Source organism: Hippopotamus amphibius, chromosome 3, assembly GCF_030028045.1.
Source record: "Hippopotamus amphibius kiboko isolate mHipAmp2 chromosome 3, mHipAmp2.hap2, whole genome shotgun sequence".
In the NCBI taxonomy this organism is placed as follows: domain Eukaryota; kingdom Metazoa; phylum Chordata; class Mammalia; order Artiodactyla; family Hippopotamidae; genus Hippopotamus; species Hippopotamus amphibius.
In genome coordinates this window covers 109,417,280-109,436,730 of record NC_080188.1, presented here as the reverse complement: position 1 = coordinate 109,436,730, position 19,451 = coordinate 109,417,280, and the positions used below count along the sequence as shown (strand labels likewise).

At 37.5% G+C, this 19,451-nt stretch overlaps 1 protein-coding gene across 1 annotated transcript; it reads right to left on the bottom strand.

Annotated features, from left to right (window-relative positions):
• Positions 1-9,058: 9,058 nt before the first annotated feature.
• On the bottom strand, positions 9,059-10,006 carry LOC130850192 (olfactory receptor 8H1-like). Its single transcript, XM_057729594.1, has one exon. The coding sequence runs from the start codon at positions 10,004-10,006 to the stop codon at positions 9,059-9,061; it is 948 nt and encodes a 315-aa protein (XP_057585577.1).
• Between the last annotated feature and the right edge of the window lie 9,445 nt (positions 10,007-19,451).

Sequence of the window (19,451 nt, the reverse complement as noted above, 5' to 3'; positions counted from 1 at the left end):
TGAAATAACTTCTACCATGTGCCCATCCAACCTGGGACTTACATTTGCTCTTGTGAATCCTGCCCTCTTCCCTTTGCTCTCGGGCTCTCTTCTATCATTTCTTGTGAATAATATTTGTGTCATCACCACTGAAGCTGCTAATTTTCTGCTCTCAATTTGTAGATGACTGAGAAAACAGGATGTCAAAGCATATGAAAAGTCAATTTAATAGTTGTGTAACGTTGTAGTGTGGTAACATGCTCACATTATAGTATTCAGGGAGGGTGTTAGTCACCATTCAGATGCTTTCTTTACTAATTTGTGCATGTCTATGTCTGAATAATTTATGTACTGAAATGAACTGGTACATGGTGATTCAATATTCCATATAAACAAATAAAATAGTTCACATTTCATGTGTCAAGACTCTAAGTTATTATTTAACTTTTTAAGGCAAAAACCAAAAATCTTTATTTAGCATAGAACTCTCTCTACTTCTATAACCTCATTTCACTTTATGTTCACTTTCTCTGTATTCTATTATTTTATTAATTTTATTGGTGTATAATTGCTTTATAATATTGTGTTAGTTTCTACTGTATTGCAAAGTGAGTCAGCTAAACATATACCTATATCCCATTCTTTTTGGATTTCCTTCCCCTTTAGCTCACCACAGAGTGCTGAGTAGAGTTCCCTGTGCTATACAGTAGGTTCTCATTAGTTACCTGTTTTATACATAGCAGTGTATATATGTAATGTGCAGTCTCCCATTTCATCCCACCACCACCCCTTCCCCCTTGGCATCCATATATTTGTTCTATACCTTTGTTTCTATTTCTGCCTTGTAAGTAAGATTGTCTATATCAATTTTTTCAGACTATTTAGTTCATGCTGTGTCTTTGAAGTTACTCTACTCCTGTCCTAATTGTTGAAACAATTGAATGCCTGAAACCATACAGATTTGCTTTAATTGCCACATGCAAAGATATGTCATGGAAACAGTTTTCTATGTATGACTCTCAGGAGAGCATTTTTATGTCTTTGTTCCTCAAACTATAGATGAGTGGATTCAGCCATCACAATGACAGTGGTATAGAGTATAGATGCCACCTGTGCCTGCATCAAGGATGGTATATTATCAGGCTGCACATATGTGAATATCAGGGTGCCATAGAAGATGGTCACCCCCATGAGGTGGGAGGCACAGGTGCAAAAGGCTTTCTGCCTGCCTGCTGCAGACCAGATCTTCAGGACCATGATCTGAGATGATGGCAATGTAGATGACTGTGATGAGGAAGAGAACTAAGAAGGGTGAACCCTGCTAAAACAAAGATTACCATTTCTGTGCTGAATGCATCCATGCAGGACAGCACCAAAAGAGCTGTGGTGTCACAGAGAAATGATTGATGCTGGCATCACAGAATGCCAAACTGCTGATCATGCAGATGCATGCAGAGAATTGGTGAAGCAATCTGTGACTGACCCATTTTCTCTCCTTTTCTTTCTTGACTGACACTTTCCAAGATGACTGTTCAAGTATTTTGAAGAATGTCTCTCAATTTGAGTTAACCTGATGTTTTTTCCTGATTAACTTGAACTTATTAATTATGGGGAAAAGTACCAGTGACATGATACGTATGCCCTTTTCATCTTATCAGAGGATAAATGATGTTGATAAGTGATATTATTAATGATGGTAAATTTGGTTACTCTTAAGGTAGTGTGTGCCAGAATTCTTTACTGTAAATTTATGGTTCTTTACTTTGTTTTTTATATGTGTCTATATATATATGGATACATATATATGTATATATGTATATAGAAGAAAATTTAGATTTCTGTCTATATTTCTTTCATACTTTTTGGCTACCATCAACATGTTGCCTCTACCAATAATTACTGTGGTGTTTTCATAGTATATTTCCATTCCCCTTATTCTTTCAATGTATTTTAATTGTAGTTATTCTGTTATGAACAATTCTTTCTTTCTCATGTATTTACTTAGTTAGCTAGGTGGTTACATATACCAGTACACTCTCATTGATACTTATTTTGTTCTTTGGGATTATTACCTAATCCTACCATCATTTTATTAGTTGCTCAAGTTATTCTAGCTTTGCTAATGGAACCATCATTCAATTAGCTCCTGGTGCTTTGCTCTTTGGCATGCTCTTGTCCTTTTTTGCCTGTTTGTTTTGTTTTCACTTCTTACATCTTGGCAACAAAATGTACTCCAGGTTTATCTTATACTTTCATGGAGTCAGCTCTAGAAACAATCACTTCTCCAAGGATCCCTGTTAGCTTTTATGAGAGGGTGGTATTTGAGAACCAGGATCTGGACAACACATTCTCTTTTCTTGTGTACATTTGTATTTTTCCCTTAAGTATATATCATAAATCTTTTATTTTTTTAATACCTTAAAATTTCAAGTCTTTATAATCATAACATTTCAAATGTTATGAGTTTGTGTTCAGAAATATCATTACTAGGTTTATGAACATCTGAAAATTTCTTACTCTGTTTGATCCTCAGTGTCCTTGTCTGCAAAGTGTCAGTAGTGGTAACTGCCTCATATGTTTATGAGGATTAAATTAAATAACATATTGAACATCTTTAGATTATTAGAGGTATTCCATCAATATTTGTTCCATGTCCTTAATAGAAATGGCCTTCTTATAATCTATTATATCCATTCATCCACATTTATTAAACTGTTTCTTCCACTGTTGGACATTCACGTTAATCACAATTTTTTCTTTATTTCTGAAAGTAATGTCTGCCAGAATCATACACCTTTCAACAGCCCCTGGTATTTTATTTAGTGCTTTCTTTAGTATAGTAATGCATTCTATTTTTTCAGCTCTGATAATTGCAGTACAATTTTGTAGAAAATGTCCTATCAGAGAGTGGTGATGAGGAATGTGAACACTAGGGTTAGACTATCTGGGTTAAGATGTGAGCTGCTCTGTAACTAGTGGAGTCACCATGAACCAGTTTTTGAATCTGTCTGTGCTCCAGTTTCATTAACTGTAAATTGCAACCTTCAGATTCATTTACTGAAGCATAGATCTAAGTGCTCAGGCTTCACGGTTGAACAAAGTAACAAGAATCCTGCATTCATTAAGCTTGCATGACAGTGTGTGTGGGGTGGCAGACAAGAAACAAAATGCTTTAGCAAAATACATAAAATGTTAGCTGGAGATAACTGCTATGGAAAACAAATGAAGCATGAAAGAAGGGAGGGAACAGATACAATTTTAAATAAGGTGGTAAGGATGTTTTTATTAAGAATAGAATAAGAAAAAAAAAAGCATGCAGTTGTCTATGAAAAGGAAGTTTCTGAGTGAGGAAGAGAAAATGGAACAATTCCAGGCAGTATCAGGACTAATGTATACAGAAGAGTTAGGATGCCATGTAGTCAAATCAAAGTAGTATGATTGACAGAATAGGAAGGAATGAGTTCATAGAGGTAAAGAATGGAGACAAGGTCATCGTGAACCAGTGGCCATTTTTACTGTTAGTGTGATGAGAAGTCTTGCAGGATTTGTGAAGAAAGTGATATAATCCAATTTACTGTTTAACAGTATTGCTCTGGCTCTTACACTGACATTTAGATTCTAGAGGGATATGGCCAACCAGAGGCAAGCCAGAAGGTTGCAACAATAATTCTAAGACTGAGATGATGGTTCCTTGGACCATGGTGGGAAGCAAAAAAAATGTTGAGTAGTCAGACTACAAATATAATATGTATTTAGAGTCAACATATTATGTTGATAGATTGATTGTAAAGTGTGTGAGATAAAGAAAATTTCAGCATTATTTGTAAGTCTTTGCCTGAATGAGTAGAAAAATGGCTTTCCATCACCTGAGATTAAAATGTATTGATAGATATTCCTGGTAACTACATGGAAGTTATCTTGTGAAGGTAAATTATGTTCACTGTATATCTAAACCCCTTTGAATGTTGTCTGGTAGATGTGAAGGGCTTAGAAATATATGTTTTCACCATTATATATCTTAATTATTTGCAAGTAAACACAGCTGTTTATGTTTTGAGCATGTTCCATTTTTAACTTATTTTCTCTATCATATTTTTGATAAATAGCATTTTGCCATGGCACTATGAAAAAGCATATTATGTTTTAAATTACTTCAGACCACATTTTATATAAAATTTGATATGCACTAATATAGCAAGGAATTATCAGGCACACACAAATAGTCCAAATCATTGAAGTTTCCCATAGATTATAAAATATTACATATGTGTAATGATATTATATAAGTGGTTTCTAAACTGTATTATAAAAATAATAGGGTAATCTTAATTTAATTAAAGTTTAATTTACTTTAATTATAATTTTTCTAACTTAAGTGTTGTCCAGAAAAATCACAAAATTTGTTGACCATATTTGCTAACACAAAGTAACAGAGTACATTTCCTAATCATAAAAATATAGATGAAAGCTAGGTGAAAATGCAGTTTATAAAAATGGTAGAAAAGTTACAAGAGCCCATGAATATAAGAAATGACATTATGTTTATAAAAGATGAGGGAGGAGCTGGGGGTGGGTGGTGGTGGTGGGATGAATTGGGAGATTGGGGTTGACATATACATGCTGATGTGTATAAAACAGATAATTAATAAAAAATATTTTCAAAAAAATAAAAGATGAGAGAGGAGCCAAAAAGTATATTATAAAACAATTGCAGGCAAACACAAAGATAAATAGTTATAAATGTAGAGTCTAGAAAAGATGGATATCATGGAAAAAATAGGTAATAATGATTTCAAATGGCATTCATGTATAAGGGGATTTTTTAAATAAATGAAGCAGGGAAAAATAATGCATATTTAAAAGACTGGAATAATTTGACAGTTTAGAATTATTGAAAATAACAAACTTTTTTCTCACAGAAGAGAATTACAGTTTTGCCTTTTAACACTTAAAAACTATGGAAGGTTAGGGAGTTTGGTGTTGACATGTATACACTGTTATACTTAAAATGGATAAGCTACAAAGGCCTGCTGTACAGAGCAGGGAACTCTGTCCAATATTATGTAACAACCTACGTGGGGAAATAATTTGAAAAAGAATAGATACATGATTATATATCCATCATTTTGCTGTACACCTGAAACTATCACAGCATAGTTAATCAACTGTACTCCAAGATAAAATAGAAAGTTAAAAAAGAAGTGTGGAAGAAAAATAATCAAACATATATTTTCTGAAAAAAAAAATTTAAATTCCAAAACATGAATTTTTTTTTTTATGATCATGATCCTTTGATAAAAAAACACCTGTCTACTTACAAAAGTTTAAGCCGAAATACCAAATACTTGGAAAATGTAAAGTACATTCTTAAATACGCTCTATTATTTTATTTTATTTTATTATTTTATTTTATTTTATTTTATTTTATTTATGTTTATTTTTTTGGCTGCTTTGGGTCTGTCTTGCTGCACATGAGCTTTCTATAGTTGTGGTGAGTGGGAACTACTCCTTGTTGTGATGTGTGGGCTTCAGTAGTTGTGGTACATGGGCTCAATAGTTGTGCCACACAAGCTCTAGGGTGCACAGATTTCAGTAGTTGTGGAGCACAGTCTCAGTAGTTGCTCCATGGCATGTTGGACCTTCCGGGACTAAAGCTGGAACTGATGTCCTCTGTATTGGCCGGCAGATTCTTAACCACTGCACCACCAGGGAAGTTCCTTAAACACCTTTTAAATAACAGAGAAAATTAAATGCAATTTGAGACAGCCAGGAAGCTGAAGCAATATTTGTAAGACTCAGATGATGATTCTTTATGCCAGGGTCATAGCAGAAAAAAAATGTTGAGAAGCAGTCAGAATTCAAATATAATCTGTTCTCTGAATCAACATAATATGCTGATAGATTGGATATGAGGCATGTGACATAAAGAGAAAATTTCAGGATTCCTTTTATGTCTTAGCAAGTATGTCTGAACAAGTAGAAATGACAGCTTTCTATCACCTGAGATTAGCATGTAGACATTGCTTGTACCTACCTGAAAGTTATCTTGTGAAGATTAACTGTTTTCACTCTGTATCTAAAGCTCTTTGAATGTTATCTGGCATATCATAAGTGCTTAGCAAAATATGTTATCACCATTATATCTATCAATTATTTGGAAGTAAACACAGCTGTTTATATTTTTGGCATGTTCTATTCTTGTCTTATTTTCTCTAATTTTAGATAAATAACATTTTGGTATGGCCCCATAATAAAACATATTATGTTTAAATTACACTTCAGACCACACTTTACATAAAATACACTATGCACTAATGTAAAGGAATCTTGGGGGCAAATGCAAATAGTCTAAATCTTTCATATTGCCCATAGATTATACTACATATGTGTAATGATACTATATAAATGGTTTCTAAACTGTATTGTGAAAAGAATAAGGTAGTCTTAATTTAATTAGAGTTTGGCTTAATTTAATTATAATTTTTCTAACTTAGGTGTTTTCCAAAAAATCAGAGAATCTGTTGTCCATATTTGCCAACAAAGAGGACTCATTTCGTAGCCATAGAAATAGAAATGAAAGAATGGTAAAGATAAAGTTTGGTAAAAAGAATAGAAAAATGAAAAGAACCCTTAAATATAGGAAATGACATTATACATATAAAAGATGAAAAAGGAGTCAAAAAAAGTATATTAGTAAGCAAATGCAAGCATAAACATATAGCAATAGCTTTAATATAGATTGGATATCACGGCAAAATAAGTCATAATGATTTCAAATGACATTCATATATGATAAGGGAATTTTTTAAATAAATTACATAGGGGAAATTAATGCACATTTAAAAAACTTGAATAGATTTATTTGCAGTTTTGAATTAGTAAAAATAATTTTAAGGTTTAACTCCTAGAAGAGAGTATGAACCTTTGCATCTTACTTTTAACATTTAAAAGGTAAGAAATATAATCATATATAGTTCTACAGAGAAAACAATCTAAATTTCAAAAAATAAACTTTTTACAATTATTATTGTTTGAATAAAAATTATTTGGTTACAAAAGTTTAAAAAATATAACATATTATGAAAATTAAAAATATGTTCCTAAATAACCTTTAAATAGGAGAGAAAATTAAAATTGCAATTAATGATTATGTACAAGAAAAATTTTAAAATAAAGAAAATTTAAGCACTCTACCTGACTAAAGTTTGTGAGTTGCCACATCTGAATTTATTATAAATTAGTAGCTTTAAAAGTTGTCTCTGTTGACAAATTTAAAACAAATGAATTAAGCATTTAATTCAAGAGTTTATTTTTAATGATCACAGCAAACTTATAGAAATCAGGAGAAGGCAGTTATGTTTTAAAATACACAGAATTTCAACAAAGATGAAATTTACTGAAGCTTGTTGACACATTACACAAAGGTAGTGGTTTTAAATGTTTTCAGAAAACAACCAAAGATGTATCACTGCATGCAAGTTTTTAACTTGATGTACTGCAAATATTCCATATCCAAAGTATTGCAAAATGAGTCTAATTTTTTCCCATGTACTGAAAGCACATTCATCTTAGATTTCAATGACAAAGAAATAATCAAACATTACGCTTGTAAATGTACACAGAAAGCTGCAAAAAGTACATAGGAAATGAAATAAATGTTGCTCATTTTACAATTTATACACATGCACACATAACTATCAAACTAGATGGACACATACAAAGCTGTTAATAATTTTAGGCCATTTCTATGTTCTTAAGTTTTTTCAATGTTTTTCAGATTTTCTCCAATATTAGCATATTCCATTCCAAATCCAAAATTATGAAGTGCTGACTTTTTCCTTAGCTGTTTGTGTGCTTGTCCTTTAAATCAATCAAAAGTAATTCATAAAACACAATGGATTATTCTTTAAGAAAAAGCCATTGTACATTAAAAATACTGCACGAATGTGAGTGATCTAATGATAATGGCCAGCATTAATCAGGACTGCCTTCAATACTTTGCATTCATATCTGACTTAATCTTTACAATAACTCTATGGACCTGGAATTGTTATTTATTTTGTGCAGTAGAGGAAAATTGGGGCTCCAATTTTCAATGATTTTTTAAATGTTACATAGCTGAAAGCATTGCAGATCTAGAATCTACATCCTGGAATATTTGGTTCCCAAGCAAATGCTAATAATCACTGTGCTGTATTGCCTCTCCACAAAGTAAAGGAAATAATTTCTAAAACTGTTATCATTGTTCCCCAAATGGAGCTTTTTCCATTATAAAATTTGTATGATAAAAAACGAAAAAGAACTGAACAACTGACCCAGATTGGAGGAGTCTAAAGAGACAGGACGACTGAATATAATGTGACAGCTTGGATTGTATCTTGAATCATAAAAAGAGCATTACTAGGGCATTTTTGAATTTCTAATTAGATCTGTACATTGGTACTGAATCCATTTTAATTTTTGTTTAGATCATTATATTATGTTTCTGTAAGACAATAACATCTGGAGAATCTGGATAGAGATGTACCCTGGGGAATCTGTGTGCTACTTTGGCCATGTTTAAAGTCAAATTATTTCTAAATAAGAAGCTTTAAAAATTTGTACGATATAGCTTAAAGAGTGATAACATTTTCAATTTTCAAACCATTTGCCCTTGAAAATGCTTATATTTAGACAACAGATTTAACATATTTCATGGTTCCCAATTACAATGTGGATTCATAGAGTTATATTCCAAGAAATGACCAAGATCATATTTGGTCAAGGAAAGGATGTTTCAACAGAAAAAAAGGAAGAAATAAAAGAAAGAAAGAAAGAAAGAAAGAAAGAAAGAAAGAAAGAAAGAAAGAAAGAAAGAGAAAGAAAGAAAGAAAGAAAAGAAAGAAAGAGAGAAAGAAAGAGAAAGAAAAAAGGAAGGAAGGAAGGAAAGAAGGGAAATAAAAAGAAAGAAACAAAGAGAGAAAGGAGGGAGGCAAGAAGAAAAGAAAAAAGAAAGAGTTTGTCTTGTTTTTGGACAGAAAGCAAGGAAATACATTACAGAGAACCAAACAAAGATAAGCTTAAAAGTTTAGCTTCAGTCTTATTTTAATTGCTTGGAGCGTTTTCTAATCTGCATGACTCTATTGAGAGCATTTTTTACTTCTTTGTTTCGAAGACTATATATGAGTGGATTCAGCATGGGGATCAAAATAGTATAGAAAACAGAAGCCACTTGATCCTTTCCCAAGGAGTAGGACTTCTTTGGTCTTAAATAAGCAAAAATCAGAGTGCCATAAAAAATGGTGACTCCCAGGAGATGGGAGGCACAAGTAGAGAAGGCTTTTTTCTTCCCTGAAGTGGATGTAATTTTCAGGATAGTAGACAGGATGGCCACATAGGACACAGATATTGTGATAAGAGACACTACTAGGGTGGAGCCAGTGAAAATGAATATCATGATTTCAAAGTCCTGTGTGTCAGTGCAGGACAGGACTAAAATTGCAGGTGTTTCACAGAAAAAGTGATGGATTACATTGGAGTTGCAGAAATCCAATCTGCTCATGCAAATCACATTGACAAAGGAGTCCATAAGGCCAATTAAACAGGATCCAAAGACTAGGGAGCAGCAGCGTCTTGTGGACATAACAACTGGGTAATGTAGAGGGTTGCAGATAGCTACATAGCGATCATAGGCCATTGAGGAGAGAAGAAAACATTCAGTGCCACCCAAGAAGATAAAACAATTCATCTGGGTGAAGCAATTCAGGTATGAAATATACTTGGTGGACATCAGTAAGTTTTCTAAGGTTCTAGGGGTGATGACAGTTGAGTAACAAAGGTCAAGAAATGACAGGTGACTGAGGAAAAAATACATGGGGGTGTGAAGCTGGAGATCCAGGCAGATGATCAGCATCATGCCTGCATTCCCCAGCACAGTGATCAGGTAGATCAGGAGGAAGAGTGTAAAGAGGACCAGCTGGATCTCTTCAGAATCTGTCAGTCCCATGAGGATGAAGTCAGACACCTGTGTGATATTCCTTCTACCCATAGTGTTCACATGCTCTAAACTGTTGAGAAATCAGATTTGATACTTTTAGCATGAATTACTTCAAAATTTTGTGTTTCTATGAATGACGTGACATACTTATATTAGTTTAGTGCTTTTAGAAAGGATAATAATGAGGGGTGTACAGAATATGAAGAGAAAAATCTTAATTTGATTGCCAAATATAGATATAGTTACAAATTGACATCTGGATATAATATAATAACTAATATAGTGGATAATTAAGATTTGCTTGCATTGTTCTAAATGCTTCTCTTTATTAAAGCATTTAATTACTATGAGATTATTATATTATAGGTAGTACTATTAGCCACATTTTTCAGATGAGGAAAAGGGCACAGAGTATTTAGGTAAATTATCCATAGTCAGAACTATTATTTGTTGGCTGTGTAATTCTACCAAGATAGATTGACCCCAGAGAGCATGCCCATAGTACTATATTCCTATTTGTAATTTATTTCAGGAAACCTGAGGAAAAAAGTGCTAGATATAATACAATAAATGATAGAAGATGAGTTTTAAGGCATCATGTACTGTTCTTTTTTATTCCAATATGACTTAATACTAATGAAAAATAAATTTCAACCTTAGTGGACTTTAGTAGGGTGCATTAAACTTATAGACTGCATGTTAGTATTAATTTCCAAAATATATGATGTTTTCCTAACTTGACAACTAAAAATCAAGTTTCACCCAAAATGATATTTCTAAAGCATAAACATTGTTTGTAGATCCTGGTTTCATCAGTTCTGTATTACTGGTTCCACAATACCTGGCATAGCCTAGATAATATACTTATGCCTATTCTTCTGATAATGTCCTTATTTTATTTGATCCTACTTAAAATCTTCTAATTTTGAGAATAACACTTACCAGGAGCCAAAGCTGGTGAAAAACACTTTCTTCCAATATTATCTGTCTAGAAGTATGTCAACCTCAAATTTTGCTCACAAATAAGACATGAAGACCATTTCAGTCAAAATTTTCCATAATATAATATGTTTTATTTGAGATAAGTTCTTTCCAAATTTTAGTGCATTCATTCTGTTTTATTCTGAAAAATATATCAACATAGAAATTCCATTCAGCTCCTGATCACCTGTAATATTTGCCAGGAATTTATGTCTAAAAAGAACTGTGTAATTACATAAGTGGAGCAGAGTATGCCTCTCATCCTGATAAGTCCAGGGTACATCATATACTGGGACTGATGATAATGCAGCATTTGGTCATCCCTGTGGACCAATTTCCAAGGAAGATTGCTTAGTCTCTAAGGATAAAAAGTTCAAGGATTAAATGCAGCTATACTAGATTCTGAGAAGCTAGTTTCTTTTCCCTAAAGAGCCATACAGTGAGGTTTGGTCATCCTTTGTGATGCTCTAACTTTATGTCTGAGGTGGTGGAGAAACTATTTCTAAAGAAACACTTATGCTGTGACTGAAACCAACAGGGATGGGTTAATACATTTTTCACAATAAAACTTTTTTATTTAACTGTGTCATGCTGTTACACAAGTAAATTGTATATTAGAAACAAAATAAGTATATAAAAAACTCAAAGAACAATATGAAAATAATCAAAATTGTTGTAACATTTTGAAAAATATCTCCCAATTATTTTTTGTTCATAGGATGCTTATTTTTATACCTTTAGAATTGTGTAATTAGTATCATACTGCCTATTCAGCATCCACCCTCATTTTATAACTACAATTTCATAACATACTGTGACCAATGCTATATTAGCCTTTCATAAAACCCATAGTTTCATGTGTTATTCATTGACTGATACCCCATAAGCAACTTCATTCTAATGAAATTTTCCTCAGATGTTAAGAATTTTATTGAATATTATTTATCGAAGATGAGGAAACAAAGGAAAACTCTAAAAAGGGATAGAGTGAGAATCAGATTAAAATATTCTAGTGAATCTTTCATTAACTCATGATAATTATATCAATTTTCATGTAGATTTGAAATTTACTCTTGCAGGAAAGTCCACTCATACTTCAGAATTTCAGGAGATAATTTGTTGGTTTGTATAAATGAGCTACATTTATAATAATATTTAGAGTATCTTTGATGAATTTTACAAGAGCAATTCTACTCATCAAAAGTTAATGCTGCTAAAACAGGTGTGAAATAAAATTCATATTTTATCATATTTTATGGCAATGTAAGAAAAATTTAAACTTATATTTTAAAGAAATTTTTTTAATTGTATAAAAATTTTAACTTGAGTAAATAAATATTTACTTTAATAAATATTTTAATGCTCATCGTTCTTTGTTGACTTAGAACATATTATATTCATTCATGAGAAAGTTTAAAATCTTCTTTCATTTCAGGGGAAATAAATCTTGATCATGGCTTGTTATATATTTTCTATTTCTTTGGCTTAGTTTTCATATTTGGAGTATCAAAGTGTATGCATGTTCTGCTTTCTTCATCTAAAAATTCCTCCTTTCTTTAATTTCCCACCTGCATTTTTATGGGAGGTAGTCACTCAAAAAAAAAAATGTATTGGAGTGTAGTTGCTTTACAATGTTGTGTTAGTTTCTACTGCACAGCAAAGTGAATCAGATATATGTGTATGTATATATATATATATATATATCCCCACTTTTTTGGATTTCCTTCCCATTTAGGTCACCACAGAGCATTTTGTAACGCCTTCCCTGTGCTATACAGTATGTTCTCATTAGTTACCTATTTTACACTTACTATCAATAATGTATATATGTCAATTTAAAAATACTTTTCCATGGCCTCCTATTGCTTATCACATGAAAATAATATTTAGAGTTATATAAAGTTAGGAATATTCTTAAGAAATAATTTGCATACCATAAATTTCACCTGTATTATATAATGTATTCAAAATGTATAATTTATGATGTGTAGTATGTTTAAAGGGTTATTTATGTTCATCACTCCCAAAAGAAACGTTGCAGCAGCTAGCAGTTATTCCCCATTCTCTCACCCCTAAACCTAAGTTTGCATCTTTTGGATATTTCATGTGAATTACATTGTACTGTATGATGTGTTTTGTGATTAATGTATTTCCTTAAAATAAAGTTTTTAAAGTTCACCCATGGTGCAGCATGTATCAGTATTTTCATTTCTTCTTTATTGCCATATTATACTCCATTGCACACATATATCACATTTATTTATTCATTCATCATCTGATGGCCATTTGGATTGTTTCTGAAGCAGGATACAGATGGGGCCCCAGGGCAAACAGTTGGAGTTTGTTCTCTGTGGACTGATACTCCAAGACAGGAATAATAGGGCAATTGACAGAGGAGGGAAGGCCCTGCCTATATAGAAGATAAGAGATCACATATGCTAAGTCTGCCCATAGGCCTCTTCCATAGAGTCCCTCTTGGCTAAGAGATGCAAGTGAACACATGGGAAGATCTTGAGATACACCAAAAATGGGCTTTGAACTAGGCAAATCAAAGTGATAGGTCAAAGGAAACCCAGAAAAAATGCTCTATAAAAGTAACTCAAACTGCCACGAGGGCCCGACTTTCTTTCAGAGTCTCCCCGTGTGTCTATCCACATGTACTGTACTTCTTTCTCCTCCTAATAAGTACATTTTTGGGACTTCCCTGGAGGTGCAGTGGTTAACTGTCCACCTGCTCATGCAGAGGACACATGTTCGAGCCCTGGTCCTGGAAGATTCCACATGCCACAGAACAACTAAGAGTGTGTGCCACAACTACTGAGCCTGTGCTCTAGAGTCTGTGAGCCACAGCTACTGAGCCTGAGTGCCACAACTATTGAAGCCCATGCACCTAGAGCCTGTGGTCCACAAGAAGAGAAGACACTGCGATGAGAACCCTGCACACCACAGTGAGGAGGAACCCCCACTCGCCACAAATAGAGGAAGCCTGTGTGCAGCAAAGAAGACCCAACAAGCCAATAAAAAATAAATGATTAACTAATTTAAAAAACTTTATTGTTTCACTACTTTCCGTATTAGTGGGAATTCTTTTTCTTCAAAGCCTTAGGGCCAGGGCCTTGTCACTGACCACTGGTCTAGTTGCTAGGATTCAGTGCACTTACCACAGCTACCTGACCTCAATTACTGGCTGGGAACTGAAACCCTGCTTCAGGCCACTGCAGGCCAAGGTCACAATGTTGCAGAAATCAGCCCAATAAGAAACCAAGCACCACACTCGGAGGGTTGGAGAAATCAGGTTTACTTAGCCGGCCGCACCACATGAGCTAATGCTCCAAAGTTCTGGATCCCGAACTCAGGGTGAGCTTTACTTTTATAGTGCACATGTTTACAGACCATGGATGTTTCCAAACATAAACCTACAAGAGCAGGTGCAGTACATTCTATTTTTTAGCAAAACATCTTAAAGTTACATTGATTTGTTAAGTCATCCCATTTTTCTGTTTTTCTCAGCACAGCAAGCATATTTCACAAAAGCAAAACAAGCATGGAGTTGTTTCTAGCTGAGTGTAAGTTTCTAACTTTCCTCTTCAATTCCCCCTCTTGATGCCCCTTAAATCTTATAAGGCATCAACTTCTTGATCTTCTAAGCCCAGGGGATGATAACCTCTTAGGGTTAGGAGACATGCAGTGGCCCTTCTAGCGGTGGCCTCAGTTAGGCTGGAAACTACCCTCATGAATAAGGGCAAGAGGCAAGGTGAAAGGAGACAGGTCCCAAGGAGGAGTAGGACTATTCCTACAAGCATTTTAAATCCCCCTAGGTAAGAAAACCAACCCCCAAATAATTCTCCAGGATCCCATTACCTTTGGGTAGATTATAGCCAACATGATACCTTGTGTTTAGCCTATAGAAAACATCAAGGCCAGTGGAGCAACCAATCCTTAAAAGGTGGGCTGTCATCAAAACCCTGACGCTCAGATGTCCCTCGTTGAATTCCTTAAGCTTCCGCTGTGTGTAGACCAGTCAGCCCTGGAGTGACTGGAGCAAGACTGAAGATCTCAGATGGGACTCGGTTGTCTCTGTAGGAAGACCCAAAGTGGCTGGTTCACGTGAGCTTTGGCAGTCCAGGTCCCTCGCCCTTCTAGAGGTGCTGCTCTCTTCAGCCGGGTGTGGTGGATCCACGGGGTGACTCCAGTAACTTGAGTCTGTGTAGATGTTGACTCGCTTCCCTTCGGCGTGTCTCAGCACTTGGATGAGTGCCCACAGCTCAGCCCCTTGTGCTGACCACCCTGTGGCAAGGCCTCAGCCTTTATTATCTCATCTGTTATTATTGCACAGCCTGCTTTGCGTTGTCCTTTCTGGATGAAACTTCTGCTGTCAATGAACTGTTCCAGTTCTGGGTTCTGGAGGGGAGTGTCCATCAGGTCTGACCTGCTGGAGTAGATTTCATCTAGGACCTCTTCACAGTCATGATCAGGGGTTCCCGCCTCCATAGGTAAGAAGGTGGCAAGATTCAGCATCCGCACAGTCTCGAGGTGGACCCATGGGTTGTCACAGAGCAGTCCTTGATAGTGAATCATTCTGGTGTTGGTCAGCCATTTATGTCCCTGGCTGTTTATCAGTGTGCAACAGCATGGGGGACTTTCACATTTATATTCTGCCCCAGTGTAAGCTTGTCTGCTTCTCTGACCAGGACCACTGTAGCTGCTAGTGCACGGAGACATGGCGGCCATTCCACAGCCACAAGGTCCAGTTGTTTGGACAGATATGTGACCAGGCACTGCCATGGCCCAACTATTTGTGTGAGGACCCCCAGTGCAGTATGATTTTTCTCATGCATGAAGAGGTTAAAGTCCCATGTCACATCTGGCAGCCCTAATGCTGGAGCACTGGTTAAGAGTCTCTTTATCTCCTTGAAGGCTTTTTCTTGTTTAGGCCCCCACTCTAGGGGGTCCTTACCAGACCCTGCCATGGCCTCGTACAATGGCTTGGCAGTTTCAGAGAAACTTGGTATCTGGGTCCAGCAGTATCCAGCAGCCCTGAGGAACTCACGGACCTCTTTCTTGGTGCTTGGCTGAGGTACTGAACAGATGGTTTGCTTCTTTTCATGTCCGAGCACCCGATGCCCTCTTGATATGACAATCCCAAGGCACTTGATCTCCTGTCTGTGGATCTGCACCTTTTTCCATGACACCTTGTACCCCATGGTGGAGAGTAGGGCCAATAGGGCCTTGGTACCTCTGCAGCAGTCCCCTTGTGTGGGACTGGCTAGCAATAGGTCATCTACATACTGGAGTAGGATGTTGTTCAAGGCTTCTCCAGGTAAGGCAGCAAGATCTGCAGCCAGTGCTTCACCAAACAATGTAGGCTTGTAGCAGTCAGGACCAAATCAGCTGTGTCTCTCCCGGTGTGTGGGTCTTCCCATTCAAAGGCAAACAAGGGCTGGCTGGCTGGTGATAGCCAGAGGCCAAAGAAGGAGTCTTTGAGATCCAGGCACGTGAACTAGCTCACTTGGGCAGGTAAGAGGCTCAGGAGGGTGTAAGGGTTTGGGACCACTGGATGGATGGTGATCCTTGTGTTGTTGACAGCGTGGAGGTCCTGGACAGGGTGATAGTCATTCCCTCCAGGCTTCTTGACTGGTAGGAGCGGAGTGTTCCAGGGAGACTTGACACTTGATCAGAATTCCAGCATCATGCAGGCATTGGATGTGGTCCTGAATTCCTAGATGTGCCTCTCGCAGTACTGGATATTGCCTCTGCCTGACAGGAATGGCCCCTGGCCTCAGGTCCACCACAATGGATGCATGGGTTTCGGTCAAACCTGGGGGCCCCTTTTCTGCCCAGACAGCAGGGAACTCTTCTAGCAGGCTAGTTGGATTCGTGTATTCTCTTTCTGAAGAATAGAGATGCCATTCATCTTCCCTGGGCACTGTCACAGCCATTATCAGAGCTGGTTGGCTCCCCAGGATGAGGCTTGCAGGCTTCCTGAGGACAAATGTGATCTGTGCCCAAAGCTTTGTCAGCAAGTCTCTGCCCAGCAAAGGAATGGGGCACTCTGGTAGATACAGGAATTCATGAGTCACTAGGTGGCCCCCTAGCTGACATGAGTGAGCCTTGCAGAATGAGCAGGCAGTCCTGTCCCCTGTGACCCCAATGATAGCTGCTGTTCAACCTGTCAGGGGAGCCACAGTTGTGGTTACCACAGTGTGTTCAGCTCCAGTATCCACCATAAAAGTCATTGATTGGCCCCCTATTTTCATTGTGACCATAGGCTCCCAGGTGCCCAGGATCAGGGAGGCTGGCCCTCCCTATCCTGATGCTATTCTGGCCAGGCTAATAAGTTCTTGGGTGGCTGGCTCAGGCTGTTACCTTCCTCTTCTGGGTAGGCTGAACATCTTTGACCCTTCAGCTCTGCCTCTGTGATGGGGACGTTCATTCTTCCAGTGTCTGGTCTCTTTGCAATAGGAGCACAGGTTGTGAGGTAGTGGCGGTCTCCTCTTGGCTTCCCCTTTCCACAGGGGAGCACTCTGCTTTACTGGACCTAGATTCCCCAGTGTGGTGGCCAGCAGGGACACCTTCTGCTTCATGTGCTTGTCAGCCACCTTTTGGGCTTCTTGGTTGCTGTTCACAAACACCTTGTTTGTGACTTTCAACAGCTGGGTGCATTCATTCCAGCAAAGCCTTCAAAATTCTGAAGCTTATGACAGATGTCAGCATGAGACTGGGCCACAAACGCCACATTGACCATGCATTGGTTTTTCCATGCTTCAGGGTCAAAAGGGGTATACACCCAGAATGCATCACACAGTCTCTCATAGAACTCCATGGGTGATTCATCTGGCTTTTGGAGCACTTCTGTTGTCTTGGACATGTTGGTTGGTTTTCCGGCTCCTGCCCTCAGTCCTAACAGCAGGGCTTGTCAGTATTTATCAAGGGAGTCTTTCCCATCTGGGACATTGAAGTCCCAGTGAAGAGGAAAGTTAGAAACTTACACTCAGCTAAAAGCAATTCCATACTTGTTTTGCTTTTGTGAAATATGCTTGCTGTGCTGAGAAAAACAGAAAAACAGGATGACCTAACAATTCAGTGTAAATTTAAGATGTTTTTCTAAAAAGTGGAATGTTCTGCACCTGCTCTTGTAGATTTCTGTTTGGAAACTTCCATGCTCTGTAAACATGTGCACAATAAAATTAAAGCTCACCCTGAGTTTGGGGCCTAGAATTTTGGAGCATTAGCTCATCTGGTACGGTTGGCTAAATAAACCTGAGTTCTCCAATCCTCCGAGTGTGGTTCTTGGTTTCTCGATGGACTGATTTCTGCAACACCAGTTGGGTCAATTGTCCAGTGCAGCCCTCAGGGGCCAGGCTGCAGGATCTACTGTACCAGCTGGTGCCTGCTCTTGGAGCCATTTCTGTGCCTCTGACAGGATCCAGCAGCATCCCTCGGTGTTGAAGAGAGTCAGGAGGAAATGGCAACAATCCTCGCAGGTAGGTTAGTTGGTGTAAAAAATGGACTCAAGGAGGTCAATCATTGCTTGTGGCTCCTTCGAATAGGATGGGGTGTGGAGTTTCCAGTTGAGAAGGTCGTTGGTGTTGAAGGACTGATAACAAAGGACCGAGCATCCTGGCTGGACAGAGCTGTCCTCAGTGACCTGGGGTGGGCCTTGGTCCTTTTGCAAGGGCATCTGCAAGCCTGTGAGCTTTTGAACTGTTTGGTTGGCTGAGCGAGGTCACCACAGGCTTGGAGGGTGCTCTGGATTTGGAGGCGGTGGAGACATAGATGGTGGAGGGCTGTCTGGTAAAGGGTGAGGAGGCTGAACTGGAGCTGGCAAAGCAGTTAGCATATAGGGTGGAGGCACAGGGGGCTCTTCTTCAGGGTCTGCTTGGTAGATAACCTTTGCTGGCTTTTCTTTGCTTGTCCTTGGAGCCAGTTGGGCCATGAGGATCCTACACTGTCCCTGCCTATTCGCACAGAACCAAACCACAGAGGCAGCTGAAAGGCAATTTGCAACCAGGAATCTATGTATGGAAACTGGTATGGGTGTCCAGGGGTCCCTGTCACCACTTGGTACACAGCTGTAGCCATAGGAAGATGTAGAGTACACTCTGCAGGCCATTCCACCCTTAAGGTGGGCCATTCTAACTCGCATAGGGTATGAAACTTCCCTAGGTCATCTTAACTCCATAGTCTCTGGAAAAAAACTTTCTTAAAGTTTTTCATCATATAATCCAAAACAGTCAGCTTAGAGGAACATCCCCCCATGTTGACAAGTGTAATCTACCACTTTCACCAGGGAGGAGAGGGGCATGCACAGGTAGGGCCTCATCTTAGGGCCTTATAACCCAGGTAGTGCTGATGTTGCTACTCCTGGAAAGCCCAGTATTCCCAGGCAGCATGAGTACATGCCTCCCTAAAGATGGTCCTGGTCATTAAATGTCTCAGGGAGACAGGGCTGAAAGGAGGTTTTTTTTTTTTTTTTTTTGGAGCAGGGTTTGTGGAGGAATAACTTCAGGTGGGA

Bases quoted from the DNA above. Each gene is read 5' to 3' on its own strand.
- LOC130850192 (XM_057729594.1), bottom strand. From the start codon at position 10,006: ATGGGTAGAAGGAATATCACACAGGTGTCTGACTTCATCCTCATGGGA.